The following is a 16,766-nucleotide window of genomic DNA, read 5'->3' as shown; positions in this document are numbered from 1 at the left end:
GAGTGGACTATAACTTTATATATTGAGTCTATCCATTCTAAAATTCAAAAATATTTTTGGTACTTTTTTTAATATTAAGGAATATATCTTATATATAAGTTCATAATTCTTGGTATTAAAATAAAAGAATTATTTTTTTTTGTTTTTGAAATGTAAGTCAAGTTCATATGGTTTTAATAAACTTGTTATTAAATTCAAAATGCATGCAAAAATAAAAAATAAAAACTATTTTTCTTGAATTTAAAAATGCTAAATCATGCCATGTATTTTATTTTATGCAAATGTGATTTTTATTTTAGAGTGTTGGCCATATACAATGCTAGAAAAAATCAAGACTTGTTTTCCAAACATGGCCTTATCTAAAATTATCCGGTTAAAAATTATCTTAAGATTGTGTTTGACAAATATACCTTAACGAATAAAAAATTGGATTTTTCCCTTTGAAAAATTTTGGACATGCCAAACACGTCCTTAAAAGTTGACGGGCCCAGCCTAACCATGTGGGCTGGGCTTCCCAGCTCGGGCCTAAAGCTCGTAAACAAAACCTAGAATCAAAATGTAATTTATGAAGATCAAACAGAAAAAAAAGTTTGAAACCGATGAAGAACACGAATAACAAGCAACGAACCTATAAAATAAATCAATGATACATATCAAAAGAGAGAGAGAGAGAGATATATAGTATGAATGATATATCCAAATTAAAAGACATGTTGTAGATTTCGTGAATCGAACTCAGCAGCCTTTAACCCTAACCTAGGTGTTCGAGGTTGTCAAAGATCTATCGATTCAAAATAAGTAATAAATGGACACATTAATAGCAGAGAACAATCATGTATAAGTCTAAGCTTTGATCGAAGCACACAAGATGGACCAAAACTACAGTTTATAAAAAATAAAAAGTGACAGCTATGAACATTCAACCCAAACCTAGAAAAAAACCTAGAAACTATCCAGAAAAGGTTTAAACCTAGAAAATGCTTAAACCCAGAAACTGACATAAAAAAACCTAAACTCAAGTCAAAACTACTACAAACATACTTGTATTGACCTACCAAAGCTTTCAAGAACATAAAAGAAAGCAAATGAAAATACAAACAAGGATTCAATCATTTAAACCACATAAAAATCCAAGATGGATATCTTTAATTACAAATGTACAAGTCTGTAGAGTATGAGCGGGCCATTCATACCAATCTTTATAAGTGACCATCTTATTTTGAACAATCTTTTTTATATTTTTTTTTGGCGGCCTCTATAATTCTATTAATCTTTGGCCTATACGGAGATGAATTTGAATATTTGATCTTCCATTTGACACATAATTTAGTGATTGTTTTTCATTAAAGTTTTGAGCATTATCCGTCACTTTTCTTTTAAGTAGCCCATATTGGCAAATCAACTCTTTCTTAATAAATCATTTAACAACCTTCTGCGTCATATGCGCATATGAACAAGTTTTAATCCATTTAGTAAAGTAGTTAATTGGTACTAAGATGACTTTATGTCCATTATTGACTTTTGAATTAATGAGCCCAATAACATTTATCACCCACATTGTGATGACCAATATGAAACCTTATTGAATAGAGAAAATGATGGTGTATTGATTTTATCTCCATGTACCTGACACTTGTGACACTTCCTCATATAATCTATGCAATTCCTCTTTATGGTCATCAAAAAATACCTAGCTCTCTGTATTTGTCTAGTCATCATGTGTTCGTTTATGTGTGTAGCATAGGTTCCCTCATGTATTTCATGTAGTGTTTGCTTTGCTTAATTTTCATTTAAACATCTTAAGAGAGCCTCATCAAATGATCTTTTATATAAAACTTTCTCATCCAAGTAGTAATCCATTAAAAGACAAAAGAAATTTGAAACAAATGAAGAACACAAAGAACATGCAATGAACCAGAAGCTAAATTAATGACACAGATCAAATTTCATCGATTGAAAGGCATGGAGAGATAGAGCATTAAAGATTAGAACAAAATTATATATTTAAATGGAAAGACATGTAAATTTCATGAATTGAACCCAACAACTTCTAACCCTAACCCAGGTGTTTAAAGTTGTCAAAGATCGATTGATTCAAAATAAGCAATAAATAGACAAATTAATGGTATAGAACAATCATCTATAAGTCTAAGCTTCGATTGAAAAACACAAAATAGACCATTACTACAATTTATAAGAAATAAAAAATGACAGTTATGAACATTCAACCTAAAAAAAAAACCCAGAAACTATTTAGAAAAAGCTTAAACCTAGAAACTGGCCTAAAAAACCCAGAATCAAGTCAAAACTATTTAAAACATGCTTGTACTGTCCTACCAAAACTCTTAAGAACTTAAAAGAAAGCAAATGGAAACAAAAACAAAGATTCATCCATATAAATAACTAGAAAAATCCAAGAGGGATGTCATTAACTACAAGTATTATTTTATTAATTCTAACATCTATTCTTGACATACATTATCATGAAATTAGCTTCATCAACCCAACATTTAATCAAGAACAACACATAGTCATATTTTGTTGAGAAACAAAAGGAATCAAAACAAATTTAACAACTAAACTAGACACCAAAACATGTTATTGACTTTTTGAACAACACTAATAACATCAAGTTACAACTCTACAACAATAAGCTATGTATATTAGCTTAAATATAATAAATACATTTAAACTCAATTGTTATCAAACACATTAACAACCAAAGCATTAATGTATGAACATCAAGTAATCAAACAATAGTTTTTTTAAAAACATTAAAAAAGAGAGGTGTGCCCATTGAGTTACACCCTCTCAATAAAGGTTGTTGTATACCTCGTAGAAGCAATGCTATTTTCATCATTTCCTCCCGTTTTCCTGTATTTTCTTGGTTCATCTACCTTTGTTTCCAACTTTTTTGATCCTTAATTTTGTTTGCCTTTCCTTTTCCCTCTTTTGAACACTATTTCCTTGGATTTTTCTCTCAATAACTCAAAAACTTCTTTTGATCTTCTCTATTTCTTTCCTTTTTATTTTCTCTATGATTTTATGCTATGTCTTCTCTTTTTTCTTTTGGTTAAGATCACTTGCCTTTTATAAGCAAACCAAAATAGAAAATTACAAAACCTTGGTGGTTTTTCTAAGAGGTTTATAAGAGATTCTTATTCTTTCTCTTCCAAAACCTTCCTCCTAAAAATGATGGTGCATAGTCTATTTTATGTCTTCTTGTAAACTAAATTCAATCATAAGAGAGCATCATTAGTCTTTTCTTTCATGGGTAATTTGTTCTTTAGTCATAGCTAATTAGGTTAGGTACTTTATTGATGTCAAAGAACCAATTAAACCAAAAAACTTAAGCTATTAGGTGAGGTCCCAAGATATGATTTATATTGTTCTCTAACATATCCCCTCAAGTTAATCCCTTTCGGCTTGAAACTTACAGAGGTCCACATTATCTTATGTTTAATTTTTATTAAATAAATGAAGATGCTGAGATTTAAACCTATGATCACTTGGTCATCAAGGTTTTGATATCATGTCAAAAATCGATTCAACCCAAAAGCTTAAGTTTTTAGGTGAGATTCCAATATATGATTTATATTATTCTATAACAGTTGAGATCATTATGGATATTGAGACATAAACGTACCATTGATGGACCTGAATCTTGTAGAGGGGATGTAGATCTACCATTGAGAACAAACCACACTTGATTTGGAGATTTAGAACTACTAATCTAACTTGGGATAAGTTGTTGGTAAGTACATCGAACTAAATGAGATATAAACATTTGATGAGAATAGTTGATCCTTGTATAGGAATGGATTGGTGCTAATTAAAGCCCTTAAAGTGGTTAGAGAAGTCACATTTATTCATCTGAAATTGCCCTCTCGGTCAGCCTTATGATCGAAAAAAAAGAAACAATGACTAAACAATGTGTCTCTTATTCTCTTGATTAAAGTCTGAGTGACACATCGTTTTTTAAACCCTAAAAACTAGGGTTTCTAAATAGGACTTTTTAGTAAATTTCACTATAGTACCTGTTCTTTCAATTTTAGCAAATGCATCCTTAATTATTTGGAAAACTTCTTACTCTTTGCAATTGTATCCCTCAAAACATTGATTGAGATCATTCAATTTGCGTGCCCTTTACAAATTAGTCCTTGGTTTTCAAATTATACAATCTGACCTCTATTTGTCATCAAACTTTCAATTTTTCTTAAATTGGCCCTAATTTGATCAATTTTAGTCCCTGGATTTCCATGCCCTTTGCACTTTAGTTCTTGATTTTGAAGTTTGGGATAATAAAACTTTAAATTAAGCTCCTGGTTGCATCAAATTAGCTTTTTAAAGTTTCAATTAAGTCTTTTCTTTCTTCAAATTATTGCAGATTAGCTCGAATTAAGCCTCTAGACTTAATTTTTCTTTAATTGAGTCCTTGATTGAATCCAAAAAAACCCATTAAAAGTTTAATTAAGTTCTTAAACTTAATTAATTCTTTTTATTTTTACAAAATTGACTTCCAAACTTAATTTTTGCTTCAATGAAGTCTTTTATTAAGTCAATTATACCAGCTAGAAGATTAATTGAGTCCTTAAACTTAATTAATTTTTCTAATCTTTTTACATTTTGATATATTGCATCTCAAGGACTTATCTCATGTCTCGAAAATAAAATATTTTTTGTTTTGAAATTTTTTTTTTATTATTATTTGAATTTTTTTATTAAGGTGTATTTTTTATAAAACAATTTTGGGGGAAATGTGCTAGCAAAAATCATGAATAAATGAGTTTTGTTTTTTTCATATTAGCATAATTGACAAAAGTATTTTCCAAACTAGCACACTTGGAAAAAAGTTTCACAATCTAGCATAGTTAGGGAAGTCACGCATATAGCTCATGCACTAACTATTGAGATGTGCTTGTATTTTATGCTTGTATACTGGTCGTGCATATGATACATGCGTAACCTTTTTGTCATCTATTTACTACATGCGTGATCTATGCATTAAAAAGCCACCATGTATTGCAATATGCATGACTAATGAAAATATAATGCATAGGCACTTCTCAGCTCTTTTAGCCCCTTGTCAATGAAAACACAATTTAAATGGATCTACTGCTCATCGTTGGTGACAATCTAAACAGAGGCAGTCTTTGTTGTCGTTGGGTTTGCTACATTGTGAGGGATTGCCTTTGTGCTAGTGGCCACCTTAACAGTGGCAACGTTGCTTTCATAGGTTTTGCATAGCTCAAGGGGCTACCCTCACACTAGGCCACCTCCAACTCGAGGTAGCAACCTAACGTTGGGTGACTAGGTCGACTCCTCTAGCATGAGGCAACTCGCGCTGGACAACAACAATATCAAACATGTTGGCACTATTATGGCAGAGGGAGGGTAGTAGCCATGGTTGTTGTCTCTGTCACTAGTGGCGACCTGGCCTAGTTCATCAGGCACTGGATAGGCATGTCAAATGTGCTGATGTTGTTGATGGTGGTGCACAACCATCAATTTCTTTAGTTTTTTTAATAATTTATATAATTTTAAGATATTTAAGAGGAGTTGCTGTAATTTAGCGTTTTATTCAATTATTTTTTTTAAGTAAAACATATGGTTAACGGTTCATTGAATAGATAATTGATTGATAATTGATGGTTATAGTTATAGATATATAAAATCTTATACGATGGTTATAATTATGAGTTCTTAAATTAACGAAACTATCTAAAGTTTTAAAGACATTACAAAAACTTTTTTTTAAATCCTAAACTTCTTTAATATTGTAAAATTTTCTTACTATGTATAATGGAGGCATTATAAAAATATTAAAGGTATTTTAGAAGAAAATTAGAATAGTAGAGGAAGTTATTATTTGATAATTTGATGTGTATTACATTAACTCATGTAGAGTTTATATAGTTATATAACAAGATATGTAAATAAATATAATAAAATAAGTTATAGAAAATATGCTTGATTATGTTTTTTTATTAGATTATTGAAATAATTTTTTAATTGCTTAAAGTTGTTCACATACATGAATTTTTTTATTGATTATGAAATAATCAATAATATTTATCTTTATTATTTTTTTAACAAATTTGACATAAAAGTGGTTTTTTTTGTATTACATTACTGTAATCTCAACCTTCATCCTATTCATTTTTTTAATTATTTTTTAATATTATATTATCTCTTTTGTGATTAAAAATATTTTTTTAAAAAATAAAAAATATGACACTATCATCTTATTAGCATATCATGTATCTCATGTTTACATTCATTGGATGTATGCTCGAGAGACAGACAAGATATAACCCACGTAAAATTGGTAGAGCCACTTGTTAAAAGGAAAAAACAAAATTCAGTAGAATAACATATTGAATTATCGATTGGTAAATTAACTCCCCGAAAATAGAAAGAGAATGATACTTAGAATTACCTAAGTTTGTTTTTTTTTTTTCATATAACCATGCACGTTATATTAATTTTAAGGAGTTGACTTTATTATGAAAATGATATTATTTTTTTCTTGATTTGTTGGCTTCGAATTTTAAGAATAGTATTTAAAAAAAAAACTTTTAAATATATCAAATCAATACGTAATAAGTTCATCCAAGAATATATCCTTTACCATCCAACAAAAAATATAATACTAACTGCATGTCATTACTAAAGAAAAAACAAAAAGGTATCAATTGTTTTGTTGTGGACTATAATGTATATTGCTATAGTATAATGATGTTATTGTCTTAAAAAAAGCTAATGAAGTGATGTATGAAGGTAAAATAGTCTTTTCTCAAGATTCAATTGATATTATCAAATTAGATAGGGGTAAATTGGTTTTCTTGCTTTTGTAGCATAATAGAATGATTTAATTACATTTAAAAGTAGGAAAAAATCAAATTATCGGGCATGGACATTTAGTCTTTCGACATTTTGGTTGTATATTGAAATTACTGAATTGTTTTTAAAAGCAAAAAAGTTAAAACTAACATCTAAGGGCATTTTCATCGCTTGATTGTGGTTTTTTTAGCTATAATCAATCTGAATAAGGGGTGATTTAGTTTTTTAAATAAATATAAATAAAATTAAAAATCTAAAAGTGGTTGGAACGTGCATAGCATGCGGTAGTGAGTGAGAGACGTTGTGCTCTTTGGACGACATATACGGTGCCTTTTGGCCATCAAATGCCACCAAACATGTTGGAAGGGTTGCATCATCCTCTTCCCAGTGGTCAAATGCGTGTGAATGAAGGGGAAGAGGTTAGGCTTTGATGACCTTTTTTTTTCTTTTCCTCCCTCTTTTCTTTTTCATCTCCTCGGATTTGGCGTCATCTCTTTCAAAAATCAAATATGATTTCATGTCATTTTATATTTGTGTCAATTTTGATCTTCATTTTTAAAATTTCTATTTATTTTTATTTTAAGGCCTTTTGAGTTTGATTTTTTTTTCAATTTCATCTCTCAGCATTTTATTTCATTTAATTTTTGTATCCAGTTTGTTTCTCATTCTTTTGATTACTATTTGTTTTGTTTTTTTTTTCTAAAATTTTGGATGATTATGAATTTTGCTTTATAATTTTTTCGTGTTTGTCTTTTATGGAGTAATTCCCGTCTCATGAGCCAGGTCATGGGTTTAAGAAATTACCCTAATTTAATTTTGGTTTTTTTAGGATATTTTTTTAAAATAATTTTTTTTCAATTTCATTATTCGACATCAGGTTATTAGGTTATTGAACCTTGAGCTTTGTGATTTTTTTAGCTTTTTTTTATGTGGGGTTATCTCAATCTTATATCCCAGGTCGTGAGTTAGTCGAGTTAACCTGAGCTTACTCCAGTTTTGCCTTTGGTCATTGAGTTTTCTTGAACTCCATTGTTTTATTCAATTTCTTCTTTGCAAGCTTATCCTAGTCTAATAACTAGACTGTAAATTTGACATGCTAACTCAAAGTAATGTTTTTTGTTTAATCATTTTTAAGATTTTTTTAGTTTATCCTTCAACGTTAACTTGTGTCGACTCAAGTTTTTAAAAAAAAATTGATTTTTTTTAGTTTCTCCTTTTATCATTTAATTTGGTTGAGAGTTGACCTCCATTATTTTATTCACTTTCTTATGTGTGGGCTTATCACGATCTCACGATCGAGTCGTGAATTTTGCATACTTACTTGAATAATTTTTTTTATTTTATCCTTCAACGTTTACTTTGTTAGTAATTAAGCTTCAGAATTTCTTTTGTTTTTTTATGAGATTATTTTATTCTTATTCAATTTTTGCTTTAACATCAAATAAAATTGTTGAGATCTTTTTAAAAAATTTAGAGGGTATCTTTTTATAATATTTAACAAATATTTTGTTTTTGACAAGTCATTGTTTTATTTTTTTAATAATTATATTGTTAAATTAACTGAATTTATTAAAATTCATTTAAATCAATGATCTAGGCGTTAAATTTTTCTTTCACCTTTTAAAATACTATATTTGCTTGGGTATTTTTATTTTTATTTTTATTTTTTAAAAATTGATTTGGTTAACGGCGTAAAGCAAGTCATCTCTTTAGTTATTTCTTAATTGATGAAGTTATCAGAAAGCTTAACATGCCATGACATGATTAGGGCCAAATCTTGATCCAAACGAACTACTACTTTGATGTGGCGTACTTTTTTTGTTTTGTTTTGTGGTTGTATTTAATATTATGATAGTTTTTATTTTTTAAATTATTTTTTATTTAAAAATATATTAAAATAATATTTTATTTTTATTTTTTAAAAATTTATTTTTAATATCAATATATTAAAATAATTAAAAAATAAAAAAAATTAATTGAAAATAAAAAAAAATCTTAAATTTTTTAAAATCACGGTGATATCACAAAAACAAATAATGACAAAGCTTGCTGCATGAAGTATAAACATAGAACAGAAAATGAAGATCATTAATCTTATTCAGAGGTCAAATTTGCCAGTAGTATGGTCTGCCAAGTTAAGTTCAGTTAGTTTGTGATTAATGTTAAATGAATGATGATATGTGGATGGTAATGCGCTGACAAATCTTATCCTCTCTTTCCCTCTTCCGCTTTGAAAAATACAATTTACCAAACAAAAACAAAGACAAAACTAAGCTTGCCTCCTCGGCTACAGTTACAGTTCGGATTCCAGTTGCAGTTCCTGCCTCTGCCTGGCATTCTTCACTAATAAGCAATAACCAGACCTAAATGGAACTGATCTCCCTCTTCCCTACCTATCATCAAAACCCCACTGCCATTCTACTCCGCGAGCCTCTCCTCTCCATTCCCATCACAAGTGATCTATCTCTCTCATTTTATAAATCACTTATATATATATATATATATATATATATATATATATATATGTTTGGATTCTTACTTGCTATGACGACGACGACGACTACTACTACTACTACTAATAATAATACCACTTACAAATGTTTACAAAATTTGTTTGAATTGGCAGAGAGGAGGCTGTCCAACGGAAATTCAGGTGCGTTGAAATGTCGCTCCTCACCGTCTTCCTCTGATGATGAGACTACAAAACCAACCCCACTATCTTTGCACCAGGAGGGAAGGAGGGCACTCGTTGCTTCTCTCCTTTTAACTGGTTAGTTCTATCCATCAATGATATTCTCATGTGATGGTTCTTTAATTAATGATGAGATTTGACGTTCCATTACTTCTTCTTCTTTTAACTGTGACTTAGCTGTTGGGATTTATGTCTGTGATGTGGCCGAGGCTGCTAGCACGAGTAGAAGAGCTGTAAGTTTCTTTCTTTCTATATGGGATATTTTTTGTCTCTTAAGTTATGTATATTTTACTTTCAAATGGGTACTAAAGTTGCACAAATTCTGCAAATCTTTTTGTTCTGTGCAGCTTAGAGCATCAAAAATACCGGAGAGTGACTTCACAACCCTCTCCAATGGTCTGAAGTTAGTACATTAAAGTTTAATTAATGTGAATTCTTTTCTTTGCTCCGGTTTTTACCCTTCCTATCTAATATAGACATTGGAAATTTACCTTTATTTGCTTCTCTCAAATAATTGAATAGCCACTTGTTAGTAAATTCACCAGAAAGCTAGAGCCTATCATGTGATACCATTATGCAAACCTTCATTTTTTTTTTCTCTCTCTCTGTGTAAGGACAGAGCTACATTGTTAGATTTTGAGAATTCAATATTGAATGATTGTGTCATTAATCGTTTTTTAGTCTCACAACCTGCCTTTTACACGCTATTTCATTTGTCAATTTCATACCAAGCATATATTTGTCTATATATTTGAAGGCAAATCATGCAAATTCTGATAGAGATATTCTTCAGGTACTATGACTTGAAGGTCGGGGGTGGACCTAAGGCCGTGAAGGGATCTCGGGTTGCAGTACGGTTGTGGCTCAGTTAAATTTAAATTTTTGAGTAACTGATGTTTAAACTATACCCTATTATATTACACTGATACATCAAATATTAGCACCAACTCTTATGGCTTAATTTCACGTGCTTGTCACAGTACTTGTAGATCACTTGTTTCTTCCCTAGATCCTCATCCACATCCATGTTCCCAACTTCTATAGTTTCTATACCTTTATAAGATTATCGAACTTGTACAAAACTAGAATTACCTTGCTGATTTTTCAAAACCATTTAAGAAGAAGAAGACTTTGATCTCATGATGAACAACCTCATTTCAGAAGAAGGAATGTTCTTCTGTAGCTTCAAAAGTACAGCATTATTTTTACCACTTTTACTTTTCAGATTTCTAACTGATGGAGACAAGATGTTTAATGCATGCTTCAGCATAGAATAATTTGCATGGATGAAAGAAAAAGTTAGATAATTTCACTCCTCTTTTAATCTAAATTCCAGAGCCATTATGTTTTTGTGGTCTATCTGTTACCATGCAGTACATATAGAACATAGCTGATGTAGTTGCGTTTATTTTAGGTTCACTATGTTGCCAAGTGGAAGGGAATCACTTTTATGACTAGTAGACAGGGACTCGGTGTTGGAGGTGGAACGGTAAGACTAGAGTTGTGCACTTCTTCAGTTATACATCTTTCGTACATAACTTTAATCATTCATGCATGATTTGACGTATCAACCATCGAGTCTGCAATTTCTTTCCTAAAATTTCTCTGCCTTTTGGCCAATACATATTCCTTGAATTGTTGCAGCCTTATGGATTTGACGTGGGCCAATCTGAGAGGGGAGCGGTCCTTAAAGGATTAGATCTTGGGGTTGAAGGCATGCGTGTAGGAGGCCAGGTGACTCCTGTTTCTTCCGTATTGTAGCTTTGTTCTATCTTGACAGACTATATGATAAGGCATGCAGTAGCTTACATATATCCATAGTTCAGCGTTGAGTAGGTCTTTTCAGCTCTTTAGTTCAAATGCTATCAATTGAAATATAAAATCTATATGTTAGAAAGCGATTCTAGTGCAAAAAAGAAAGAAATTAATGCAGTTTTTTTGCACTCTCATTACCAATAAGCTGAATTTAATAACTGCATGTGGATCACCTTATTATTGATTTCTGCTCTTTAGCATGCGGGGCACCATGGTTATCATGCTTAAAGTTGAACTAACATTCTATATATAGTTATGTTCGCTGAATCTCAACTGAATAATGTTTCTTTTCATGTGCTGATGAATGACTAATTCTTTTTTGGCAGCGTTTGCTAGTAGTTCCTCCTGAGCTAGCATATGGTAGTAAGGGAGTACAAGAAATTCCTCCAAATGCAACCATAGAGGTAAGAAGTTGTCTTTTTTGGTGAAGGGTACGGATATATTCATGCAAGTGACATCTGGGAAATCTTACGGTCTCCATGTATCTGAAACATAACTTGTAATCCATGGGGAGTAGTTTCAACAAATTATAAGAATATGGTGTTTGATTAGCTGTATGATCCATGGGATGCTGTTACAAAATTCCTTGAGTGTCATATTTCTTGCAGTTATTGCATGGCGTGCACCAACTTCAGTCATGACATGCATGTTTCTTGGAGCAGACCATATAGAAGGACAAGGAAAAGGAATCCTGAAAACTCATGTTCCTTCTTTTGGTTTTAAACAAATAAGATAGGAGGCAAAATTCTTAATCTTTGGCCATCCGTGTTTGTAATTTCAACTTGTTAGGATTTCTTAGATTGGAGCACTGTACATCATCCAAATTTAAAAGCTTGCGCGGTGATTCCTTTGTCGTCAGAGTCAAACCACAAAGTAGTTCAAGATACTTTGTTGTTGTCTTATGAACGCCCAGGACCCAGCTTGATTGTTTGTAGGTTTTTCCCTTTTGGAGAAATCTTTTACATGAATGCATGAAAATCTTTTAGCTTTGAAATCCATTTCCCGCATCCGAGTTTCTTGAAAATCATTTGATTGTATATACATGAAAAAGAGATGATGTGATTAATTGTACCCTAGCCTTTTGCGCGAGTCTTCGTGTTAATTTGTAAAGTGTAAACCATGATTTCTGCTGAGAATGGCACAAGTAAAGTAAACCTATATCTTTCACTATTTACTTTCATTCACTTGTGTAATTTAAATTTGAGAAATTCTAAATAACCCTTTCAGTGGTTAAAGGCCAGTTCACAAGGGCCGTATCTTCATCTCCTCTTTTTAGTTCCTTGTTTCAGTTTATTCTTTCATCTGATCACCTAGTGCTTTGAATATTACTTTTTTAAACTCTCAAGAAAGCCAGGTGAATGCTGTGATCAATTCTTCCACCAAGTCTTCTGAATATAGAAGAGATTAATCAAACCACATCACAACAGGCTTCCATCATATAGCAAGAGATTCTATTGAATGATACATACTGGACTGTTGTCGGTTCAAGAACTTGATTTCTCTGGTAGTGGCTTTTACATTGTAGAGAGAGTTTCTCGTTTCTGAAATTGCTCAAGGTGGAAAATCAAATGAAAGGGCTATCTATTCCATATGATTTGCCATCAAGTTCTTAGTCTTATTCTATTTCTTTCCACATAAGCACAATTTATGTAACTGATCTGTCTGTTTGCATTAAATATATAGACATGGAATTTAACTTGCCACTTTCTTTGTTGAATCTGCAGTTGGATGTTGAACTGCTGGCCATCAAGCAAAGCCCCTTTGGGTAAGTGATGGCAGCCCACCCAGTGCACTGCGATTTTGATAATTCTTTGGCAGTTAGCCTTACTCATTGGTTTGGGATGCAGGTCTCCCGTAAAAGTTATTGAAGGTTAATGCCTATATTGCTTGGCATGCTGCTTGTTCATGCTTTGAGCTTTTCTATAGACCAGATTGCTTCTGCACTTCGCCTCAAAGAGAACTGAATCTGCTGGTATAAGCTGGTAAAAATACGTCATCAGCATAGCCATAAATGCACTAATTACTTGTATAAATCCTACTCCCCATCCTATCTTCTTCTCGTTGTGTTCTTTTTTTATTGTTTTATTCTCCCAGCAAGTTGCTTGTGCTATTGGGTATGAAATTTTTAGAATGCTTACAATTCTTTTTTTTATATGGCAAGGCAATGTTTACATATCTTCAATGTTCCAAATCATACAGAACCAGAATATATATATATATATATATATATCTGCAACCAATCGATTGCTTACATGTTATATTAATTTTATTCATGTAAATATATTTATATTTAATGAAGATTTTATTTATTTTTAATATTTATCAAATATTTTATTAATGAATCTAGAGTAAAGATAAAGTCTCTGAGACAAAAATGTTTTGCAAAAAAAAAATTATATAGTTGTTATTATGAGTTTTCTATTGCATTAAAGTTTTGTTCTTGAATATTCATATTCAATACTCTATTAAGACTGAACATTAATTAGAGTTGTTGAGACTAGTGCATAGTATGTTTTTTTCTTTGTGAAAGAAAGTATTTTTTCTCGTAAGTTGAGGTATGAGAGATACTTAGAACTAATATATAAGTACTTGTCAGATGACATATACATTGAACTGACCTGTACGATAATTTTATATGAAAAGATCACTGGTGCCTATGAAAAAACTCACGTGATGGTTGTGTAAGTGATCTTTAGACTTAAAATCACTAAGTTATCTTATATAGAAAATGTTATGCTTTGATCTTGATACAAGTTCTAATCAAGGGTATCAAACAAGTGAATATTGGGTATAACAAGAACTATAAGAAGGTATTTGAGTAATTAAAAGAGAATTCATCACCCTAAGTGATTTAGAAAACATATTTTATACATTCTCAAATAGTTGATTGTAAATCCCCGCGCAAGATAGAATGAAACCTAAAAAGAGTTTCAAATCTTATTTAAAGAATCAATAACTATAGTGTTGAGAACAAATGTTGTGATGTCGCGGTCACACGAATTAATTATCCTAACTTAAAACACAACACACAAGCAGTGGTGGAGCCACGTAGGGTCAAAAGAGGGCAATTGTCCCCTTTAATTATGTTTTGAATATATTTTATATTAGAATATTAATATAATAGTAATGTGAGGGGTTGACACACGCAGAGACGCAGAGTAAATATTGTTGACTTGTAAGTTAATATAATAAATAATATATATAATATATGTCTAGGCTTCCAACACTCCAACTCATTTCTCATTTCCCCACACGTTTACCTTTTCTTTCTTTTTCTTCCGCTCACTATCCGATAGCTTTTTTATTTTTTTTAGCTACTCTTCCTGCCTCTCCCACTTATATAAATTTCTCTTCAAGTACAATTAAGCAAGTAATTTTTAGGTAGATTTCCTTTATCTTTTCTATTTATTTTATTATTTAATTTAATTTTTATTTTTTTATAATTAGTTATTAAAAATATTAGGGTTTATGATAATTTAAGGGTTTTGATATGTATAATGTTTTGAATCAATTAAAGGTGAATGCTAGTGGACTACCTGCAACATTTTGAACAATAGGCATTGATTTGATTGTTTTGAATTAATTAAAGGTTATATAACTTGCCCCCCCTCGTTTAAAAAACTCTAGCTCTACCACTGCACCCAAGATAATATAGAGCAAATAAGGAGTCGATCCCACGAGGAATGTCTAGTTTAGATTTTTATGCTATATGATATGCAATAGAGGGATTTGGAGGTTATCTAGGTTAAAGCAAAAGTAAACAAAAAAATATCAAGTGAAATTTAAATAAATTTATCAAGAAAACAAACATTGATCGCAAGTAAACATCCACCTACAGAAATCAGAACTGATCATAGAACCGAGATGTCAATTTATACTATGAATATCTATCTTTTCTTATGTTGATTAGTTAACAGATTCGCTGTATAATTAATCCTAACCATAAAAAAACCACAGTGTCCGCACTAATAATTTAATTCAATGGCAGTCTTAAGAACTAAATGAGTTGATTAATCTAAACAATATAATTGTCCACACTTCATGTTTGATTTGATTAATTGAATGTTCTCCCTAAGATTACTAATCTGGATTCGCCACAATTATTAATCTCAGTTGTTTCACAAGTGTATATACCACAACTCCGGTTTTGATAGCAAACTTAGCAATTGATTATTCATAATAATAACTTAGAGTCCGCTCTAGCAATTAAAATAAACAATCATAGGAAATAAACATAGGAGAACAAACATATTCATTCATCATATAAACTAAAAAGAAAAGGTAAAATAAATCTCACAATTCTTGAAATCCAAAGGTTTTTATGTTCTTACAACCAAGAAAAAGAGTTTAGCCTTGTATGTCTATTGAAAAACTAACAAAAAAGAAAGGGTTTGTGTTCCTCCTTTCTGGCCATCCCCTCTCTTCTCCTCTTTTCCTTTTTTTTTTATACCCTAGGAAACCCTAGTCTCTATTTTACAAAATAGTCCTCCCTTAAGTAGACAGTTAACATTTAAGTACTTTAATAACTATTTTCCTAAAAAACAGAGAAATAGCTTTGCATGAAATCTTCAAACTTTGACTTAGAGGAACGTAATTTGAATGTCAGTTTAGATGCTTCAGAACGTAATTTGAACTCATTTCTTCACGAAACCTGTTTGCTGGCAGAATTCATTTGTCATCTTTGAAAATTCATATCTCCCTCATATGACATCTGTTTTTACTTAAATTTGAAGTGTTGATAGGTCTTTGAGTCAGGAATCCAAAAAAATTGAGTTTGCATCATTTAGACTCCTGCAGCTCCATATATTCAAGTTAGAATGGCCGAAGGTCAACACTAGCTGATTGCGATATTTGACTTTGAAGGCTGCAATTTTCATGCTTTTCCTTATTTTATTTTCTTGTCTTAGATTTCCAAAAAGGTATGGATGTTAGCTTTTTAATGCCACTGGAATTACTTCATTTCGACCTCTAGAGGTCACGCTCTGCACAAAACATTGACTGAATGTCAAATCTGCCAATTATCTCCAATTTACTCTTTTTTGCATATTTCATCTAAAAGTGCCTTCAAAACATAAAACAAAGAATATCAAGGTATTTTATATATAAAATACAGGCAAAACACTAGTTAAATATGGGTGAAACTATCGAATAATATGGTTGCATCACCTGAAAAGTTTCATCATCAACATTGAAAAGTATCGCAATATGATCTCTGTATCTAAATATTTTGGCATCTAATTTTAGCTGAACAACAAAAGGCTATAATTTCTTTGTGCAATGTAGTCATATGCATCCTCTTTTTGTTTAACAAAATAAGCATTAGTCTTAAAAAATATCAATTGGACTAAAGCAGAAATAGGAAAAACATGTGCACCTTTCAAAACATGATTAAAAGATTTAGAAAGATTTGTTGTTA

The 16,766-nt window shown here is 30.9% G+C and overlaps 1 protein-coding gene across 1 annotated transcript; it reads left to right on the top strand.

Annotated features, from left to right (window-relative positions):
- Nucleotides 1–9,033: 9,033 nt before the first annotated feature.
- On the top strand, nt 9,034–13,525 carry LOC133676743 (peptidyl-prolyl cis-trans isomerase FKBP16-4, chloroplastic-like). Its single transcript, XM_062098473.1, has 10 exons — nt 9,034–9,298; nt 9,470–9,613; nt 9,713–9,768; nt 9,883–9,938; nt 10,329–10,386; nt 10,950–11,024; nt 11,180–11,269; nt 11,677–11,754; nt 13,075–13,115; nt 13,198–13,525. Exons 1-10 carry the CDS (start codon nt 9,211–9,213, stop codon nt 13,223–13,225), a joined length of 714 nt encoding a protein of 237 aa, XP_061954457.1. The 5' UTR covers nt 9,034–9,210; the 3' UTR covers nt 13,226–13,525.
- The last annotated feature ends 3,241 nt before the right edge of the window (nt 13,526–16,766 follow it).

The sequence above is a fragment of the Populus nigra genome, chromosome 17 (assembly GCF_951802175.1).
Source record: "Populus nigra chromosome 17, ddPopNigr1.1, whole genome shotgun sequence".
NCBI classification, from domain to species: domain Eukaryota; kingdom Viridiplantae; phylum Streptophyta; class Magnoliopsida; order Malpighiales; family Salicaceae; genus Populus; species Populus nigra.
This window is presented reverse-complemented; position numbering and strand designations above follow the sequence as displayed.